The 22964-nt window shown below is 37.7% G+C and overlaps 1 protein-coding gene across 4 annotated transcripts in view; it reads left to right on the top strand.

Annotated features, from left to right (window-relative positions):
* Positions 1–22487, top strand: part of LOC113993801 (ankyrin repeat and sterile alpha motif domain-containing protein 1B-like) — a 195472-nt gene extending 172985 nt beyond the window's left edge. For all 4 annotated transcript variants that reach the window (XM_039387706.1, XM_039387705.1, XM_039387704.1 and 1 more), the window contains 5 exons: positions 8538–8624; positions 13153–13290; positions 19615–19782; positions 20571–20659; positions 20856–22487. In XM_039387706.1, the coding sequence (XP_039243640.1) occupies positions 8538–8624; positions 13153–13290; positions 19615–19782; positions 20571–20659; positions 20856–20892 (519 nt within the window). In that variant the 3' untranslated portion in view covers positions 20893–22487. The remainder of the gene's footprint in view (positions 1–8537; positions 8625–13152; positions 13291–19614; positions 19783–20570; positions 20660–20855) is intronic.
* The last annotated feature ends 477 nt before the right edge of the window (positions 22488–22964 follow it).

The raw sequence follows: 22964 nt of genomic DNA, 5'->3' as shown, positions 1-22964 counted from the left end.
ACTTCAGTAAGTTTTCTGACTGAACTAGGAAGCTTAACATCAAAAAAGGCACTCTAAATAATTTATAGGTCTTTTAAGATATATTTTTATGAGTAATAAGTTTGACCAATTTAAATTATATAACTGAAAGAACTAAGTGTTTGAAAGCAAATTTAATTTAAAATACAAATTTTCTATAAAAATAGTGGAGTTGCACTAGTTGTCTATAGTGCTGTACAGGGCACTTATATAGCACAGTGACGGGGTTTATGTACGTTTATTTTTTATATTCTCTTTTGAAATCATTGGGCTGTGAGAATGTTTATTTTCTAGTCTGAGGTTTTTTATTGCAGATATTTGAATAAAACAGTTTTTAATCAAGATTTCATCTATTCTTTCTATGTAGTCCTTTTAATCATGTTCCTATTCAAGTCAAAAGCAAAAAACTTTGACTTAATGGGAACAGATTATTATTTTAACCTATTTCCCAGTGAGAAAAATGGATCTTTTTCCAAAACTTTTTCCCTATGGTTGTGTTCTGAAAGTTGGTGTCTGTGAACTTGGAGTCCAGGTTGTCCAAAGTCATCCTGAAATGTTGCATTTTGCTGTGATGATCATTATTTTATTTAAGTACCACTGGGTTGTCATCAAAAATGCGGCTTCTGATATAGTTACATTTTACTTTAAATGTATTGAAAGGGACATTTCACTTAAAAAAAAAGAACTTAAAAGCTAGATATATTATTTGCTGACTCTGAGGTACTGAATTCTGTACACTTGTCCAGTGTCTCTAAAGTCAGTAAGATTTTTACATAGGGTTGTACTTTTGTGATAGAGCAATATTTTTTAATTTTAGTATTTTATTTGTATTTCCAGGTCCATATTTCAAATCTGTAGCATGCTGCAATCTGAAACGTGCTGGGGGAGGGGAGTATGTCACTCGTAACCTTGTACCATGTTGAGGTCACTCCCTGCAATTTTTTAGTCTTTCTAGACTCAGCCACATAATGGTTTAATGGAGAATGTATGAAAATTAGGTACCTAATTTTTCTGTCAGTGTGGCTTTAGATTCTCCATCTTTAACCTAATGCTGCTCAAAAAAGTGTTGATATTCACTGAATGTCTTCCAGTCAACAGATGCACAAGAGTGAAAGAAGTGTATCAGTGAAAAAAAAAATCTTGATCTTCCTTAATCATTCATAAATACAGAGAAACAACAAAAATGACATGTTTTCTGACTGCAGATCCCTCACTGTTAGTTGTAGATGCTCCCAGGGCTTTCAGTTATTGCAATTGATGGTTTTGGTTCTCAAGGGAAGTGTCATGCAGTTATCCCTTCTCTCTCTCCACAGAGAGGCTTACAGTGGCCTCCATAGCTCAAGAGTGAAGGGAGATCCTAAATCTTCTATAATGTAAAAAACCACCAATAATAGTAAAAAACAAAAACAAAACTTGGGAACCTTTGTTTTAATAACTCTTCTTGGCAATCCACTGTGCTTCTGGGCATTGTGCAGCAATGTGCTCCAGCAGGGCAGATGATGGATTTGTTTGGGGAAAATCATGCAGGTGCAATAACTTGAGCTCAGCATTAGGGTCAAGGTTATACATGGGGGTTTTTTTCCTACCCAAAATTTCAGATTCTTGTAACCATTCAAAATTATGGATATTTGGCATAAAAAGTGTTTTTCCATTCGTATATTTGCACTCCTTTATATTTTATCCAGCTATTTTTTCTCACAAACTGCCTTTGCAGTCGACAGTCCTGTCTCCTTATCTCCATTCTTCACCTGCTCTAAACTGACCTTTGGTACTTGGAGATTAAATCTTGCTGTCCTGGCCAGAATAGGTTTATTAATTATATTTGAGAGATGCCTTCAAGAAGTTAAGAGCTTTCATCTTTCCCAGTGTGGAATAGGAAATACTGTAAATTGCGTTTTCAATCAGATTGATGCCTTCACTTTAAATCATCATAGGAAAATGAAGGGAGAATACAATGTGTTTGCATCAAAATAAAGACAAGGAATAAAGGTAAATTTGAGCTAGGAAGGAACTTGTTCTCTACAGAAGACTCCATCTGGCATTTACACATCTGAATTCCTTGACCAGGTAGGAAGGGGATGGTTTTATACTTACTGCCATGAGCACAGCACCAAGGATGACTCTTTCCTTGCAGCAGTGTTAAATCACTGATGTTGCATACACCAACTGCACACTCTGAACCTATCAGATATTTACTGCAGCAGAAGGGAACTTAAATTTTGTTCTTGGAATATTATGTATCTTTCTTATTTATTTTGTTGTTAGAAAAGAGGCTCTAAAATTCAAGTCAAAGTTCTGAGGAACCATCAATATAGTTCTGTTCACAAAGCAGGTATTTAAATGTCTCGCTGACTTAAGACCAAAATGTCAAAGTTGGAATTGTTACAAAATCTGCTTCTCTTTTGCTCTGGGAGAGGAAGATGAAGCAGAGTTGACTCGCTGAAAGTAGGCAGCATCTGGGGCATTTCTTCCTCATTTCATTTCTTCTTACATAAAGAAGAAGGACGTGAATTTAGATGGCAGTCTCCTTGTTTCTACCAAACCCTTTCTACTTTTCAATCTCCATTTCATTCCCTCACCCCCAAAATAGAAGTGTAGAAGCCTCCATAGGCCTCCTAGTGAAACTAACCAGGCAAATAAATGTTGGTATCAAACACTGTATTTGACAATTCAGATTCTTCAGTCTCTGGTCTCTTGGGACTTGTAACTCTCTCTCTCTCTCGTGTGGCCACTGCTTTGGGAGGGCCTGCAGTAGAAAAGGCACATGGATATTAATCAAAAGGAAAAAATAAGTGGTGGAAGGTCTTCAGTCCCTATGCACATCCACATCATGCTGCACCATGTTCTTCAGAGGATTTTATGTCCTTGAACTCTGTGGCTGAAAGGAATCTAAAGTGCAGGAAGGATGCAGAGGAGTGTTTAGAGATACTGCAAAAGCAAAAAACCATCTCACTCTCAAGTACATGAGTTCCAGGTGCGCCCCCAGTGCAGTGTTCATATTAATGATGTAGCTTGGAGGCATCCACTAATTGTAGAGAGGTAAACAGTCTTATACCACAAGGATTACAGATGCAGTCTTATTCCAAGAGGTGTTAAATTATGTCAGTAATGCATTTTTAAGCCTTTTGGACTGAGAGAAGTTACTAAATATTTGTTACAAGGCAGACTTTAGTTTCAAAATTGGCTTCAAAACTAACTGTTCAATTGTGGACTTTGATTTTTATTTCCATTTAATCTCATGCATGATCTTGTCAAAGCAATTCATTCAAGTTCCTCTTCCACAGCTAGTCGAAGGAGGTGATTGTCTCACTGTGCTCTGCACTGGTGCGGCCTCACCTTGAATATTGTGACAGTTTGGGGGCTTCATAAGCCTTAAATAAGTAGCAGACTTATTTATGCAGGTATGATAGTAGGTGGCACTAATACATATTTTGAAATGTGCAGTCTGATGCCATTTGGACTAATAGTTCCTACCGGTTTAGGAAAAAGTTCAGAATCTTTTAGTGAATTGGTTTCCAGTGCATAATTGAATAGGAAAATTGCCAGCTACAATGTTCATATAGCTATTAAAAACCAGTGTAGGACTGAACTAGCAGATTCATTTGCAAAAGTAGAAAGCCAAGATGAAAATTTAAGATTTTACAGGCTCATAAACTTGTACTCAAAATTTACCTATGTATGGGGTTGTTAGTGACTTGTCATAGTTGAATAATGTTTTTTTACTGTGTATTTGCAAGATCAAGTATAATTACATACGCAGTAAAACCCAAAAAAGAACATGATTTCATTTTAACCGCTGTATGAAATCTGAATAATCCAGTTATAAATGTGTGTATAAATACATTGAAGTGGTCAACATGGCAAAGTAGAAGTACCAATGTATCCCATGTCCTCTTGGCAGGTAATAAATAAATGAGATGAAAGCATTTTCAGAATGGGCTGCATTACAGCATATGCTATGCTTTATCAAGTGAATTTGTGAGCATCTTACACACCATTCTGTGTGTGTTTCTGAATTTCTTATTCAGCTGCTTTGTGTATGTGTGCTCAGAGGTACCATGTTTTGTACACTGCAGGAATATTCAAAGGTGTTGCATTAGTACTCTCAGTTCTGCACAGAACAAGGTATTGTGGTACAATCCTGTCCTGAAAAGGTTAAAAGCCCTTCAGAGTTAGAGGTTTTGTATTTGCTTTTTAAAAATAAACTGCTAGTTTATATTACTTTATTCAAAGAACGAATTCCTCTGCCTCTTAAGCCATTGTTAATTACCTTGATTTGTTAGGCACACTGGCAGGGTGGATCTCAAATTATTTGGATTAGTTTATATTCAAAATAAATGTCTAGCAGTTCTGCACAGCCTTTAATGCAAAATCAATATACAGATGGAAATGCTTTACCCACTTAAGACAATTTGTAGTACTACTATACTATGGAAATGTGTTTAGAGGCTGGATGTGAGAATGGTATTTTTTTCTGTGAAGCTAAAGAAAATTCATAAGTTATGAAAAGCAAGCTTGCACTGACTCGCTTCCTCTCTGGCACCACTGCTCTTGCATCCCCTTATGACCCATTCAAAAGGAGGAATTGGGAGCAGCCCTGTCCAAGCCTATGCAGGCTTTTGGCACTGTCCTATATAATGGCTGCAGAGTGTTCAGATGCAAACTCTGAGTCATAAATTCAGACCTTTTTTGTACAAGCAATCACTGTACTAACCAGGCAGTTATGCAGATGGTGCCTTCCACCTCCTTCCACTGGACTCATCTCCACTGTGGGTGCTGAGGGGATGAAGCAGCTTCATTGCAGCAGCTGCACCAAAATCCAGATGAGACCGCTGTTCCTGATATAGAGGAAGAGGCTCTATGTCTTTTGGGGGAGGTCTGGGGAAGCTGCACATATATCACATTAGATTTAGGATGGTGATGCTTTCTTCTGTCTTCCTCTGTCTGCAGACAAGCCTGCTTTATGGTTCTTGAATTATACATGACCTGCTTTCATGTAGTCACCTACCTGTACAGCATGAAGTATTTCAGAGGTGGGACCAAAGCTCAGTCTCTCTGGCATTGCAGACTGTGCAGCATTGAGACTTCTGGCTGCAGGAACAGTGCACCTGTGGAGACAGGGCATGCACATCTGTCTTTAGGTAGATGACCAGCTGATCAGTGACAGGCACTGGCAAGGAGCCTAGAATAGACTTGCTGTTCATCCAGGTGATTCCCCTGAAGAAGTGTATTGAAACAAAGAGCCAAAGTTGCAGTCACAAACAATGGAGTTCATAGGAACTATGACCAGTTCCAGGCTAGTGAGCACTTGCCCAAAGACAGTCACTATGATTGCTTCTATATGAGATGAAATATAATCCTACTTCTCTGGTATGAACATGCCTTGGAGCATTAGACCATATGTCAGCATGCACATGACATGCAATGCCAGCCCTCAGCTGTGACTCCTATAACTTTGGCTCAAGTCCATCTGCTTCCCATAGAGACACCAGATGGACAAGAATATTTTGTCATCTCATTGTGTCCTTGTGGAGTTGATACGGTGGCTAGAACCTGAAAAGCCCAAGGAAAGAGAATACTGACTCCTGTGTCCCACCTTCTTCTCAGGTTCTGGGCACAGGCAGAGATTCCCACTTGGCCTTCACAGAGATGTGAAATGTCTGACCAAGAAAGCTGTAGGACTTCATTCTAGAATTCAGAGCCAAAGCACTTACAGTGCCTGAGTGAATGGTATTCATACTGTATCTCTGAAAACTAACGTTACACATTCTGGCAGACACCTGCTCCATTAAAAAGAAAGGAACAGCAAGCAAATAGTATGAGCTCACCATGACAACTCGAAACTGTTGAAGCCTGGAAACTGCTTGGAAATAATAATTATGTGGTGGACTTTAGTTACTGTATCACTGAGAGTTGAGCAGGGGAATAGAGCTGTGTGTTTTTCTTGATGGCACTGTCATAATAACAAAGGATGTTATTCCACTGCCCAACTCTTTGTTGCAGTGGGAGTACCAGTGCAGAGTTGTTTCCCAAAATCATAATTCTACACTGGACTACAGTCATACAGAACACCTTTACACAAGTCCTGGGGGTTTTATGCTTTACAAGGTGATGAGGAATATCCCCTGCTCCTTACCAACTGAGACAGTTTGGCCTAATAAATTACGAATGTCCATCAGTCTGATTCATTTCCTAATTTGCCAGCTGTAATTGAATAGCTCTTGATGAGCTGTTTCACTGAGATACAGTCTTCTGGCAGTTCACAACCTCAATTAAATACTAGAGGTCAGGTCTGGTCTAGACAAATCCAGGTGGATGTGGAGCAGATAAGGAAGATGATTAAATTACAAACTACTGTCTAGAGGAAAGAGGACACCCAGATAGTTGGTACAGCATGGCCTTGCCAACAGGAAGCTTCACCTTTATGACAAATGCCAAACAGGGAGAATTAGACCAAAAAGCTAAAATATGTGAACTTAGTAGCCATGTTTGTACAGCACGTTGATGGAGAAGGGGAATTTTGCTGCTAAGGAGGCAAGGAAGGACGTAATTACAATAGTCAAAATGGGAGACAAAAAGCTGGCATGTAGCTGTCGGGCTAGAACAAAAGGACAAAAGTTGGATGATTGGTGGGTTGCCAGATGATTAAAGTGATATTGTCATATTTGTGACTATTTTGTCTAGTATAAGCGTGTGCAGGGTTTATTGCTGATAGATGTATACACTGCAGCTCCTGTACAGGCACTCGCATGCTTTCTGTGCATTGTAGGTGAATTTTATGAAAAGGTTTATTTGAGATCTATTACAGTGACACACACACATATGCACAGGTAGGTACTTGCTCTGCTTTTGGCAGGGATGCCATTTCTTTCTCCACTCAGTTCAGAGACATGCAAATCAGATTAATGTCTTTCTTCAGATTTTGTTAAAATTCTTCAGGTTGTTTTACCATTTAAGCTGTCATTTTTTAGAAGTACCTAGAATTCTGGGTGAAAGGAGCTTTCTCTGGGATAAACTGACACTTGATTGTTGTCTCAAGTCTCTCGTCATTTGATATGGAGAGATGCAACAATCTTCTCTATTACACGGATGGGCAGAGCTGTCCTTGAAACCTTAATTAGAGGTTTTAGTCTTCGTGGAATGGACACTAATTGCAGAATGTAGCTGGATCTGTAGCTTTGAATTTTATGCTGGCAAAAATGGAGTCTCATTTGATTCTGTAAGGATTAAGAGCTGATAAGGAGACTTGATTACAGGATTTTGGTTGGTTTTGTTGGGGTTTTTTTTGTTTGTTTGAAGCTTTTGTTTTGCTCTCTAGTGTTAGCATCACCTATTTTTTTAAAACATATTTTCTTCAGTTACAGTCTGTGTTTTCAAGCTTATAACTATACTTGTTTATTTGTCTTGGATAATACAAACCCACCACTGCTACTTTTGTTTAGCAGCTCTAATGATCTTCCTAGGTGCCAATTCTAGATCTTTCAGCATGTTTACACTTTCCTTCTGTGTGCTGATGCTTCTTCATGTTTACCTGTAACTGAACTTACTCTTTCCTCTCAAGAAAATATTTGATTGATCTCTGTGATTGTTTGCAGATGCTCCCATGAATAAGCATTCTCTCAATGTTATCTAACTTATTTATCTACAATAGTTCTGTATAGAATAGTCCATCGTTGTCTTCAACCTTAAAAGAATTCAAATCAGCTATAGACTATTATGCCATATTTAGTTTTTTCTTTGGTTGGTTTTGGGGTTGTGTTAGTAAATTTAATCTGTAAACAACATTTTTTTCTTCAGAGAACTTAAATCTGATGCAGATATTTGCCCAATCTGTTCAGCAGGAAATATCTTTGCTATGTGCATCATATTGAAGGCACACAGAAGTAGACTAGCATAAAAGAAAAAACAATCTTATAGGAAGGCATGAACTGTAGGTAGGAGAACCTGGCACTGAGGGAATGCAGAATAACCCTCCATGGTAATTCATGTGTAAAGCAGCTTCCAGTGCAGACGGTCAGACGTGACAAGATACAACGTTGGGCTGACGGATTGACTGGCAGGCCTAGAGGGTTGCAGGGATAGTTCATGTCACAAATACAACCACAAGAAGGCAAAAGAGTGAAATATTTCTAAATAACAACTAATTACAGGAAAGAAAGGGTACTATGAGAGGTACCGCGCTGTTGGTTTTTACAGCTGGGAAGGGCAGGAGGAGGGGAGGGAGCGATGGATGGGGCATGTCAGGTAGATGTCTTAACCACACACGTTTTGAGAAATGCTGGTTGCATGACTGCTCTTTCTAAGCCTGGCAAAGTTACTTTATTCTCTTCTCATTGTGTTAGGAAAAAGGAGAACTTTTATTAGTTTTGTAACTGCAAGGCAGATATCTCAAAAGCCCAGAGCGTAGTCAGCTGAAGAAATAGTAAAATATTTGTTTAACTTAGGTATTTTATCAGAAGAAAAGAGCACTGTTCTTGTAATGCAACACAACTCTAATAACATCTTCATTTTGATTTCAGAAGTCTACAGAACAAATGAAAAAAGTACCAACCATTGTCCTGTCTGTTTCTTACAAAGGAGTCAAATTTATTGATGCCACAAATAAGGTATGTGCAATTATTCAATACTAGCTTTTATTTCTCACAACTAGGAAAAATAGTAATACCTATGAGGTCCAGGCCAGAAAGGGGACAGATTTGCACTTTGCATTTTCCTCTCCTTTTTTTCACCTCTTCTCTCCAAAATGGATGTAATGTCATTGCCATTCTTCAGAAACTCAGTCTGGAGGACAAGTGAAGCAGTTTTAATGGCTTATTTGGAGAACATTGTGTCCAGTGTTCTTCCATTAAAAGGCAAGCTTATCACAAAAGACATTTGGCAGGGAGCCTCTGTGGAATCCTTTATATTTATTTATTTATTTGTTCATTAATATAAATTGGTGTAAATAATTAAAAAAAGTCTCACTGAAATAAAGATACATGGTTTTATCCAGGGCCAGCCATTTTAAGAATAAGAAACACGAGACTTAAATGTCCTTTGAAAAATGCTAGAGGTTCTCTGTGAGCTGTTTTCCTGGCACTAGCCACTTAACTCCCTGAACTGCAACAGTTTCTTAGCAGTTGTTATTCCATATTTTTTTCATCTTCCTGCGTGGCAATGCTCCTGTGCTTTGTTTCTTATGTTTTAAAATACATCCAAAATCTTAAAACAAAAAAAAAAACTAACTAACCAAAAACACAAAAACAGAAATTGAGAGATCAGAGAACTCAGTGACGGATAGAGCAATGGATTAATGCTTAGCCAAAGTAAAATGTACAGGCTCTGTAAGGAGAAGTAAAGTAATGTATGAACTTCTCTTCTTTGGATGCTTAAAGTGGCAAAAAAATGCAATCCATACTGATGCTTTCATATGAACAGAAAATAAATTATCTTTTCTGTTATGTGACTAAAATTCACTGAGCAATATAAAAAATAAATCTGACAACCCAACTACCTGACTAGGTTAATAATGTATAGAGTGGCTTTGTGTTGCTGAACATTCAGACCACACAGTACATCTAACCCAGTATCCATCAAACTTGCCAAATGAATCAGGTTTTTAAAGCTGTTTAACTAGAACTGGGTTTTAAGTGAAGGATGGAAGCAGATTTGTGAACTTCTGCTAGAGTTTGGAAACCATATTTAGAGTTAGAAGACAGCATAAAAGAAAAAGTGAGGTGAAATTACTATTATGTCAGGTCTGGCGTTTGCCAGAGCAGAGAGGCCAGGGATTCCTGTCAGCTCCTTTTTCTTCCACTGATTCAGAACTGAGCTTCTACAACCCTCATTTCCTTTATGTTCTCTGATGTGCAGGGCATAAATCAGGACATTGTAATGCTATTAACTCTAACTTGGATAATGCTGTTTTCAGCTCTTAAATCTCTTCCGTAGCATAAAGGATGTAACTGCAATGTCCTTAGGTTTACCAAAAAAAATCAGGAGAACAAAAGGAGCTTCCCGTGTCTCTTTGTACAGTGCATAGAATCTTACGTAAGATGGAAACTTGAAAGAAGTTTGGCAAATTGCGTTAGATGACTCTGCACGAGTCCCACTGAAACCTTATGCCTAGTGGTGCAACGGATGTTTTTGATGGAGGTAAATAATGCCACAGTCCTGTGTTTTTTCTCAAGCGGTAGATTGCTTTCTCTCCAGTTCAAAATCTGCACTGCCTTTCCCTTCTGTAAAAACCAGGTAATAGCCTGCAACTCTCCCAGAAGCGTTATCATCCTTGTCCACAGTGTGCTGTTCCCAATTCCTTCAAGACCCAAAACAGATTAGCACTAAGGTGAGATCCTATTCAGACTTGTACTGCTTCCATATGAGCTTATAGTTGACGGCGCTGGGCACCACTTAGCAATAAATGCATACTTTTTAATTACAAAAATAGCTAGCAGTTCTGTGCTTGAAAACTCAGCTCTCATGGCTGTTCATCTTTTTCCTTTATACCACCAAGCTAAGAATTTGTATTCCAAGTCATAGCAGGCAAAGTTTCAGGTGATGAAGGGGCCCTGACCTCATTCCTCGACAGCTATTTCAGTGGCGCCTTGAAGCTTGGCATGACACCACTTTGACATGACACCATTTCTTTGCAAGTGAGGCCAGAAAGAAATTGCTGCTTAGGAAAAAGCAGACTTGCAGAATTTTCTGGTGGCTCACAGCTCACTCTGTCTTCTGGGCGATTTCTGCCAGGAGGGAGATTGGCTGGCATGAGGTAGGCAAGCAAAAGGAAGGTTGCTTAGCAAAAACCTGGTCTCTCCAAGGTATTTCCTTGGCAGAACCAGAACTGACTTTCAGCTTCCCTGCTTTTTGAGAAACCAGAGGTTTCTCTTGCCAAATTGAGAGACAATTTTAGAATGACAACTGTGCAGTGTCAGTCAATGCCTGAGGAGCATACCCAGAACGGCGAGCTGGTTCACAGCCCCCTACTTTCTACAGAACAAGACTATGGGTCTACTGAAATAGTGACCCTAGGAAGCAGTAAACACATGCATTGAAAAATGTTTAATTTTGAAAGGAGATCACAGAGGATGTCCTATAGCAGCTAGGGAAAAACTCAATTTCACCACTAATTTTCACCCAGAAGATTCAGTTTAGTTATACTTTATTTAAAACAAACTTGATATGTGTATATTTCTAAAATTCACTTGGTTTAAAATTCAAATATTAAAATAATCTCTGTGAGTTTTGACTCAAGTGCAAATCCCTGTGTCAACCCCAGGTCACCTAGAAAAGTTGCAGCATAGCAGAGCTCTTTTCTCATATGCTGCATAAATTCAGGTGATTACATTGTGGGTCATGATTTGGCATAAATACTTCACATATGATTTTATGACCTTCCAAGCTTTAATTCTTTCTGCCTTCTAAACTACAGTGTTGTCAACACCACATCAGTGTCAGTGTATTACAGCTCTACCTGTGGATATCTGAATCCCTGGTTTTGGTATAATTCTAATTCTCATCAAAATCTTTAGTGAGGGTAAAAGTTATCAATTTGAAAACAAAGAAAATAAAATGCTTCAAGGAACATAAAAAGCAAGCGATTGTTAAGCAGAGATTATATGTGTCATTATAAATTGGCATATATTGAAACATAAGTACTGGTTTTGTCATTTTTATGAATAATGCATTAAACAGAAATAATCAAGTACGTTGCAACAATTTAGGAGGATTATTTCATTTCTTCAGTAACAGTTTCCTTATCTTGGTTTTTCCATAATTTGAAATATGGAATGCTTTTTATTAAGATTTTTCCTAAGCTATGATTTCTTCAATTAGATATATTACTACATTTTTTCGATAACTTGACACCTACATGCAAGGGGGAAAGTTGCCACTTAGCAAATGAAAGAAGATATGGCAAAGCATCTAAAGTGATTTAGTTGCATATAATAAAAAAAAAAATTAATAAAAGAGGGAGAGGAAAGGAGGTGGTAAGGGAAAGAGAGGGGTGAGGGAAACCAGAGATGTTCAGAGATTGTTTTAACATGGACAGATGCCACCAAGGTAAGCGGTGGCTGTGCAAGGAACTGGGACACCACAGATGTCACATGTTCTGTGATGCAGTTGCGATGTCATGCTGCAGCAGGCTTGATCCCTTTGGACTTTTGTGGAAATGTTAGAGCTACAGCCAACAGGGCCACAGTTCAAGAAAGCATAACTGCTAAGTAAATTCCTATTCAATTAATCATTCTTCTGTTGGAATAAACCCTTTTAAATGCGTATGTTGCTGAAGCAAGGCCTAATCATAAGCCACTCTGCAGTATCTTCTTCTCTGGCTTCATGGTTCCTTTGGCCTGAACACAATAATTACATATCAGCAATTTCTGTAATGAATATTCATAATTTTCTTCAAAGCTTTAAGACAGCTTTTTTTTATTTCATCAGACAGACATGCCCCACCTCTCAGTAGTGTGCTATAGCTTACATTGGCTGTTGCAAGTAGTGTGGCTCGGTGCATGAATGGTTTCATTTTCCTATATCTCTCTTACAGGATGCTCTTGTCAGTAAGTGGAGAGAAATTGCCAGATCCTCCTGTAGTTATCTTTTTAGTAATCAGAAGCCTTTTAATATCTCATGGTTTCAGTTATAAGTCATGTTTGGTGTTTTTTTCTCTTGAAAAGGTATAGCTAAAATTTGTCAAACACCATGTGCAAACACCTGGCTATTGAGCCTGCTAGGTTTCACCAGATCCTGTCTGTCAGTAGACTGAAACTGTACTATTTTGATCATTACACAAAAAACCAGCAACTTCATAAGATGCTCATATAGTGCTTTGAAACAGTATTCATAGCTGTATGCCAGGAAATAGGTCTCTTTGTCAAAGGATACTGAATAAACTGTACAAAGCACAAGTAGCTTCATATGCAAGACTCTAGTTCATAATGGTTTCCTACCAGATTTTTGGCAATTGAAGAGGATCAAAATTCCAAATACCTATGTAAGATCACACATGGGGTATATTGAATCTCTTCTTACTAAGATATTTCTGAAATACCTCAGTACAGCAGATCAATATAAATGTGAATCTAAACCCACACCTTTTACAGCTCTTTTAAATTTAATTCCTAAATTGATTGCAAATTTTTTTTTAAACAGAATATCATTGCTGAACATGAAATCCGTAACATTTCCTGTGCTGCACAAGACCCCGAAGACCTTTCTACATTTGCGTACATCACTAAAGACTTGAAGACTAATCACCACTACTGCCATGTATTCACTGCATTTGATGTGGTCAGTTTATAGAACATACTTCATTTAATAGTTCTTTGTAATAGTAATAGTTATTCAATTCTGTTAAAATGTTTTCAGGATATATGATGATTAATGGAAGGTATAATTCATGTACCACATGAAAAGACTAATGGGATATCAAAAGGACATTTCTGGAGAAGAGCCAAGATTTTCTTTGATATCTCATTTTCCATATTAAATAAGTCATCTCTGTCACCTCAGCTGTTGACTGTAAACTTAGAGAGTAGCTTTTCATACAAGTCTTGATGTGTAATTCTTATGCTCTAACCTTCCAAGAAGTTTGTAGCAAGCAGGTTTGGCCACCTATTCTGAAATCTCAGTGCACACCAAAAAAACAAATCAGAAAAGGGTCCATGTGCCTTATATACAGTGCTCAATCCTGCCAAGAGGTAGGTTCAGGAACTAGATCAAACTATGTTTGCAGGGCATCCTGCATGTTTTACTGCATTATACTGCCTGGGCAGTCAGGGAAGGACAGATTTGACGACATCCAACCTTCTGGGTTTTCACCCTTGTGTGTCCATCCCATGCCCCCCAACAAGCAGCTAGAGGGTCGGAACTTACTTGAGGGGGCCCTCTGAGCCTGGACACATCGCACCTTCTTGAAGTAGATGGAGGCTGCTTTTTGGATGAAGAGGTCAGATGTTACCACCAGGAGTGATTTCCTCAGATTTCTTTTTTTCTTTTAAACTGGAAGAGGGTAGGTTTAGATTAGGTATTGGAAGAAATTCTTCACTATGAGGTGGTATGACACTGGAACAGGTTGCCCAGAGTGGTTGTGGATGCCCCATCCGGGAAGTGTTCAAGGTCAGGCTGGACAGGGCTTTGAGGAACTTAGTTTAGTCAAAAGTGTTCCTACCTGTGGCAGGAGGGGATTGGAACTAGATGATCTTTAAGATCCTTTCCAACCCAAACCATTCTGTTATTTTGTGATTCTTACCCTGCTGTTCCATGACTTTTAGTGTTTCAGTGTTAAGCTGGACAGTCCCAATAACTCATCTCTCTAAATATTGTTTAGACTTTTTGGCATTATACTGAATAAACTGGAAAACTGAAGCTTCTTCTGAAAATGTGTAGAAAATGTATGAGAAGTTTTGTATTTATTTTAACCAAAGAACCAAAACACAGATCTGACAGAGACCACACAGGTAGCTAATTACATATCTTAGGAGGTCCTAGGAATATTTGGCTACTACACTGAATCTGAAAGATTTGAAATGTCTGTAACAACAGAAATCATTATTATTTGCCGATCCCTCTGTTCTGCTCTGCTGTCTGTCATGTCAGAGGGAGTTTTAGCTTGACAATTAAGGGAGGTATGGAATTTGGTGAAATTTTATTTTATCAGCAGCTTTACCTTTTCAAAAAGATATTCTTTATTTTGAAAATAGCAAATTAATTCTTTATTTCTTATTCCCTTGTTCCAATTTTCTTGCCTACGTATCTCAAAACGTTATTTCAGTGTAAGTCCTTAGAACTCCTGTTATTTTGGTGGAAAATTACTCAGTTCTTCCTATATTTATGCTTCTCAGATGGGGATGCACAAATTATTACTGTTGCAAGAAATCATGAACACATCAATTAATCGGTCATGCAGTTTTCAGCTAAATTTGGTGAAATAAGTAGTAGCTATAGTTTTTAGGACTAAGATTTATTGTCCAAAATTTTCGGGAGTACTTGCCCTTTGAGTTGTGCACAAGAGAAATTTAAGGTGCTATTAAAACTTCAAAATTATTCAAGAAAAAATATTTTACTATAGTATAATGTGTATGAATTCTTGAAACATGATTACATGAATATAAATAAGTTTAAGAAATAGAGGGACCTGAACGGTGGCATTTTATTTGGGACTGAGGGAATAGTTAACATTGCATAGCAATAGCATGTAGGAGAATTTAAATAACAAGTTGTACAGGTAGGTTAGAAGCAATTTTAGCATTTCAGTGATATTCTGTTGTTTAAATTCTCTGTGGGCATTTTACTGTCCACAGAGAGTAGAAAAAACTTTAAAATTGTGTTAAAAATAGATAGACGATGGTCAACAAGATGTTCCATTATATAGATTTTAGTGATAAGTGAATCAGCTGAAATTAGACTGATTGAGTGAGGTTATTATTTCTCCTCATCCATTTAAGTACTTCTTAATGGTTTTGAAGTACTGCAGTTTCATTTATAGGTTTAATAATCAAGCACAAACATAGACTCAGGTATATAGCAGATAAAATTCATCTCCTTTCTTGGCAAGGGAAGAAAAGTGATCCAGGAATAATTACATTTTGCTCACTTCCTGTATCTAAGGAGGAGCATTTAATACCCCAAGCACTTTAAACAGCTATTTTAAGCAATACAGAAACTTTATTGTCAAACTGTCATAACTTAGTTTTCTCCTGCAACATAATCCTCAGTGGGGTGTTACCTACTCAAATATTCCCTTTTTGTGTTGTTTTATTTCTCAAGATCTAGCATTTTTGATGCAAGTACAAGCTGTATAAAAAATAGCTAGATATTCAGAGCAGAAGCATACAGTGAATTAAATTTTCTATTTAAAATCTAATGCTCATGTTAGAGCCTGATCTCCCAGTTTACGAATAGAAGCAATCCTACTCATTTGTCAATGGATAGAAGTTCAATCATTTCAAGAAAAATAAGGTTTAAAATGGTAGAACTCCACAATAAGGTGTAAAAATATGCATTTTAAGTTATATATGTTATGGCAATACAATATACGCAATGTTACGGGAAAAAAATCACTCTCAAGTCTTTCAGTTTCTTGGGAAATGTGGACAAGAACAATTTCTTTGTAGATAGGGAAGTATTTTAGTAATGTCAACCACCAGCATAACTGATACTATTTCAGAATAGCTGTACGTGTAACTTGTCTACTCAGAGTTAAAGTTCTATAATCAAAATTGCAAAAACATCTTGACTAAAGAATATTGAAGGAGACAAGGTTTGGAGGAAGAGGATTTATTGCTCAATATTTGAAATCCACTTTCATTCACTTACTAAGTAGCCTTAAATCTACCACTGAAGGATTCCCTCTTGAGAAACAAACCATCATAACATCCTAAACCATCAAAACCATCCCTTACCAAATTCTGGCTCACGTATTGGAGACATCCAGAGTAATTTCCATTGGATATTTCTTCATTGCCCAATGCACCTATGAATAGAAGACAACAAAACGTCAGTTAAAATGTAAGAAAACAATTAGCCATTGTAATAGGTTGGCTGAATTAAAGCAGATGAAGAATCCTGACTCAGACTTGCACTGGGGTGTTGAATTGTAACATTGCAAAGCAAACAAGGCAATTGACCTCATTTCTCATCTCCCAGAAACTGTTGCTTAAAGGCATTAGCTTACTCACTTTCCTTCTCTGCAGTACTGAGCAAGGAGCAGGATTGTAGCAGCCTTGGAAGCACCACAGTCCTAAAGGTTTTGCCTCATTGATGGGGTTCCGTAAAGGCCAGCGTCTTTTACAGCGGCCAGGGGCTCTACAGCTTTGGTGCTAAGCGTCTTTCAGGGAGGCAGACCTGTATCCTTCCTTTTGCGCCACATGTCAAAAGTTCAAATAGTTTCCTTACTCCGTCAGAAGGATTTCCACAATGGATTTTGTGGTTTGGTTTTCCACCCCTATTCCCACGGGAATCCTGCTCTTACCTCTCCAGTATAGCCCCTGCAAGAATCTGTACGAACTCTAATCCTTATAATACTCTCCCAGTACTACTGGTGAGAAATACCTCAAAGCAAGCTTATTTACCTATGTTTTTTTTCAAAATACAGTTTTTCAGATAAGTTCTTTAAATTTTACAAGGTACAATGTTAAAGCCCTCCTTGCCTCCATTTGCAGACTTCCCTCTGTCAAGGCTCTACCACAGTACACGTGTGAAATTTATGTACCAGTTACGGTTCAGTTTGCATTTCGAATATTGAACAGAATAGTGAATGTTCTATTTGCTATATTTCAAATATTTATTAACCGGAGAAACAGTTACATGTTTCTTATGGCTTTCAGGCTCCAGGCAGGCCTATTTTTTCATTTTACAGACTACAAAGGAAAACAAATTATAGTGGCTTCAGATAGGATGCAGGACTCAGACTAGATTTATGGCTCAGCATGGCAAACCTTTAGGCTGTCTCCATGCTTATCTTAGAGATTTTCAAGCCTGTCTTGGTGACATTTTGGTATGCCTCGCTGGATGGTGTATTTTCTCAATCCTACTAGTATTGCAGCCTGCATTTTCTGCAAGCCATTACTACACCCTGTCTTGCTGATGTATTCCTTAGTAATAATGTTACCCACTCTAGACAGTCCCAGGATGATATAGTATGCTCTTTTACTGTCACAACAGCTGATTCTAAAGACATGTCTTTAGATTAATATTCTTGTCCTACTAAAAAGCACGCTCCAGTTCAAATTATATTATTCTCTACGTTTTTAACAGTTATACTCTGCTGTTCTTAATTCTATAGCCAGCATTCTGCTAAAAGGCAGAGCAGTTCATAACAGCCTCTTTAGTTTTCCTTTTATTACAACACTGGCAAACTGCATCCTCAGTGTTTCTCGGTCCTGGCCAGTTTCCCTTGAAGTTAAAGGGGAGATAATTTGGAGACTACAGCTATCAAATCAGGCAGACATTTTTATTTGGGAAGCTCTGAAACTTTGGCTGGCTTGCTGTTGTAACTGCAGTTGTAACTGCTGAGAGCATGTCCCAGTGGAGGAGTATAATTGTTTTCTGTCTGACCTAACACAGGCCAGAGCTGGCACTTTTATAAGAAGCTCTTATAATGAGCTAAATATGCCAAATTTAGCCTGTACTATCTCAGTATACACATGTGATAAAAAAGGGATTGAATTTCTTCAGGGAAATGAAAGTGTAGGGTGTGAAATAAAATGCTTATCCATTTAACTTTGTTTTAACAATTGAAGGACAAATTATGTACTTCCAAGTGTGTTGCCTTGCTTTCTGACTTATTGCAAATGTAACTTGACTAGGTAAAGACATGTCTCATTTAAAATTGTATCAGAAACGTGGGAATTTTAAGGGATCACCTAATTTCAAAGCAATGCAGAATTGCTTCCAACTATGGGCTGTGGAGGTTGAGGGAAGGAGAGGGTAACTTCTTAATCACGTCAAAGATTTATGAATAATTTTAAGGGGACTGTAGGACTTCATATGGAGGCAAGCCTGCAGGCTTGCATTTGCTCTGCAGAGGTTCAAAACATTACTGCAAAGTTAGTAGCCCAGAAACAGGCTCAAATAGGAGCCTAAAAATAGGCTCTAGTAGGAGCCCAGAAATAAATATACCAAAACAAACCCACAAACCTGAAGAAAAATTACCATAGGAATTCACTTGCCATTTAGATTAAAGGTCAAATTTGAAACTTACAGCTGCTTTTTCACTGATGTAAAACTGTACTAAAAAAATATTTATACCAGTCCTCTGATACCTCATTCATGCTTTATAAATCTTTTAACAGGTTTTCTTCCCCATATTCAATGAGGATTTAAAATATTCTACCTATAACACCAGACTGGTCAGGCTTAAGAGCCTGACTTCTCTGGTTATGCACACTAACCCCCTTCCCCTTGCTTACAAGAGTGTTCTTACGTGGCAGTTTAAACTCAGACAATTTTACTTCTAGAAAACAAAACCATGAGGTTTCCCCAGCACTTGAAGCACACATCCAGAGTGGTGCACTGACTTTCATGCACGCCTAGCTGTACTGCATGTGTGAAGCAGAATATATACTTTCAACACTGGCTTTTTTGTCCTTTTGGAAGCATCACACCAGTGCTGCAGCCTCCTCCCGTGCTGCTTGGTGAGCATCCCAAGGCATGTAGCCAGGGAAGCAGCACGTCAGGCTGCCAGCTCTGGAGAAGGACAGGTCAACAGAAGAGTTCCAAAATAGAGCGAGGCCAAATGTCACATAGGTGCAGTAGTGCAAGAGGGGTGGGATCATGACAGCAGCAGATATGGGGTGAGCTGGGAAGTTGGGGCAGTTAATGTACTTGTTCTGAAAAGAGATGACACTCTTTTTTCACTCCTGTTTCCATGAGAATGTTTCAAGGGTTTTAGAAGTAATTACTTTCAGTACAATAAATTACATTTAGATTGTTTTTAATCAATGAGAAATCAAATGACAAATGTAAACATTACAGAGACTAAAGAAGCTATTACCAGTATGACTTTAATTATTTACATTGCAAATCACTTCTTGTAGGCAGTACTACCCCACTTCACGTATCCAACAATAGTACAATCTCACTCCAATTTTAACTGTTTCTGTTTTGTTCCAGAATTTAGCTTATGAAATCATTCTTACCCTAGGACAAGCATTTGAAGTGGCCTATCAGCTTGCACTACAAGCACGAAAAGGGGGCCATTCTTCAACCCTCCCAGAAAGCTTTGAAAACAAACCCTCTAAACCTATTCCCAAACCACGTGTTAGTATTCGGAAGTCAGTGGTAAGTAGAAGGTAGTTATGCATGCAAAAAACCCCAAAATTCAGCTATACAGTTAAGAGTTTATATACTAGAAGCTGTACAAATAAAATACCTGTTGAGTCAGAAATGCTCCATTGTGTCACCTCTGCTCATCAGCCGGCAGGGTTGTGTCACTGCAGCACAGGCAGCTGTTTCAAACAACTGCTCATTGGAGCCTACATATTGATTGTCTTTAAAGGGCCCTCCTGAAGTGCAGAGATGACAGAGAAATATTCTTTTATGGTAGAACTTTTTAAAAAATTATGAAAGCTATTTTAAATCAAGTGAAAATACAGGCATAGGGTGATTTTGGAGGGAAAGGAGAAAAATGACTGCACACTGTATCATATTCACTGGCTATAAAGTGAGGACTGTGATATTTAATTACTGGGTGAGAGAACGGGGAAAAAAAATGTATGACTTTACACTTTGTCATCCATTGCCACAGAATCTTCCTCCATAAAATTGTAAGTAGGAACGTTTCCTGATGCTATCGTCTGTCTCATTAGCAAACAGACTTCTCAGGATCGAGCGTGGCTTTAACGAACTATGGTGCCCTATAGCTTGGGGGTAGACACAGCTCTGATCTCCACAGGAAGAAGAAGGCAGCCGTGAGTACATGGGAGTGTAGACACCACCATACTCGCTGCTGTAGGACTTTGTCCACTCAGGATTTGTTCTGTGTTCTGTTAGTTTAAAGAAAAAAGTTCTGCTGGAGCTGCTGTGCACAGAGATGGTAACCCGTGTGTATGTTTGCATTTGTCTTACAGCAGATAGATCCATCCGAACAAAAGACTCTTGCGAATCTACCGTGGATTGTTGAACCCGGACAAGAGGCCAAAAGAGGCATTAATACCAAGTATGAAACTACAATTTTCTGATACAAAACTGTCCCCCTGTTCCTTGTTGTGCCTTGCACGCCAAGCAGTCACAGCACAGCCTTTCCTTTATGGCAACGTTTCAATCCAGCAGAGAGGAAGACTGCACTGTATGGTGGCCTTGTAACTAACAAAAAAGGCTGACAGTCATTTCTGGTGATGTTCTTCTTCCTGCAGCACTGACAGAAGAATGACACTATATGAAGACTTTTAAAATTACAGTCCACAAGAGGAGTGAGAAACCTTATTTTTCACGCAGTTCTCCCTTGTGACTCTGCCACAGTGCTTTCTTTGATTTCTTATTTTAGGATTCTACTTTTTAAAGAAAAAAAAACAAAAGGTCTCTAAACTAATACTAATGCTGCCTATGAGTAGAGTATTTGATTGGGTTTTTTATTTGAATCCTGGCAGTTTTTAATTGAAATAGAACCAGAATTAATAAATAGATTATTTGTGAAACCACTGAATTCATTAATAATTACTGTGTTGAATAAGGAACTCATTAAAGTGACAAGAAATTAGGTACCCTGATTTCTGTGTGCGCTGATTTTATATGTAAAAATTGATGTCCTTTGATCCTCTACAGAAATAAGAACCTCTTGCATTGTAGCAAAGGATCAGAGTTTTATGAATTGATAGAAAAAGGTATTAATAATGCACAGAAAACATTTATTAGATATTTTTATGGAAGAGAAGTACTATAGGAAAACATATGAATATTTATGGAAGGAAGCCAGATTAATTATGAGAAATATTGTTTATTTTAAAGTTAAGTAAACGACTGCTATTGCAGCATTATGAAAATTGTAAGACTTGTAGCATCAGTGCACTGGATGTTCCGTGTAATCAGTCTGGAATGAAAGTGGAATGGTCATTCTACTACACCTACATATAGTTTATGCAGTTCAACATTGCTATAGCCATGAATTCTACTAATATTTTTAAAAAATAATCTCAGTGGTTCTAAAAAAAAAGTCAAAACCATGGATTTTGCTATCAAGATTTCTGTCACAGAAAACTTGTTTGAAAGAGTGTTGATAAAATTCTATTGCAAAACATTTTCTAAATAAAAATATTGAGAAAAAGAAAAAATTCCAAAGTAATAAAAATGTTTTCATGGAACAAAAGTTAAGCATTTGCTTAATATTTGATTAAATAAGATTTACTTACTTTTTCTTTGAAGTGTTTTAATTTTTTTAATGTCTGTGGAGTATTTGTATAATACCATGATGTATATTTATGTAGAACTGAAATTATAACAGTACAAATATCATTATAGGAGAAAAATGACATTTTAACGTATATTGTTCTATCCAGTCAAATTGTGAATCATTTTGAAGTTCATTATAGAGATATTGAAAAATTGTGTGGTTGTCTTAATGTTTTTTTAATTATTATTTCATATCCAGCTGAGGTTTTTCAGTTAGAATCATCAGTTGGTATATTCCAAAAAATGGATAATTGAACTTGGTTTAAACCTGATAATTGTATATGGTTTAGTTACACCTAATCATAGCGCTGAGTGATGACATACTTTTAATACAGTATTCAATTTACTTGAACAAAATAGTTCCTTGTACATATTTTTGCCTATTCACTGTTGATATGTACTTAGTCAACTGACAGTAAAAAAAATAACACTAAAAATATGGTACCAAAAGGAAAATTGTATAGGAGAACAGTAAATAGTAGCCTCACTGCAACAAAGACTTATGTAAATATGCTTGGGCTTCCAGTTATAAATTTTGTAATTTTGTCATTTATTTATATCCTATAAAAGCACACAAAATAAAATGAAGTTGTACAGTCCCAGTGCTTTGTGCATCATTTTATCATTGCTAGAGGAAGTATGTGGCCTGATGCAAAGGGTACTGAAATGTGTGCAAGGTCCTCCCCTCCCATTTCCATGGGCTTTAGATCTTGTACTGAGCAAATCCAGAAACTGCTGTGGAGGCAGTTTTGGTTTGGAATACAGATTTTGTTTACACGTGGTGAATACTTCACACTTTGAAGTCCTTAATTAACTGGTTCTTCCATGCACTAATCAACTGCTGACTTCCCATATTTAATTGCACCCTGTAAAGACTCTTGCAGGGAGTTATGTTAAAACACGTTCACTTCAGGCACACAAAGTACAGAGTGGCCAGGTTTTCAGGGTATAAAACTGGAGCACCTCTTATGCAGCTGAGTGACCCCTAAAATTAAAGGATGAGACAGGAGTTGCAGCACAACTCTAAGCAGATGCAAAGGAAAGGTGTGAAACAACAGGAAGAACTGGCACCTTGC

This window comes from Pipra filicauda, unplaced genomic scaffold (assembly GCF_003945595.2).
Source record: "Pipra filicauda isolate LSUMZ 115617 unplaced genomic scaffold, ASM394559v2 scaffold583_size265894_pilon, whole genome shotgun sequence".
Classification (NCBI taxonomy): Eukaryota; Metazoa; Chordata; class Aves; order Passeriformes; family Pipridae; genus Pipra; species Pipra filicauda.
Note: the sequence above shows the minus strand (reverse complement) of the source record. Positions and strands in the feature narration are given on the sequence as shown.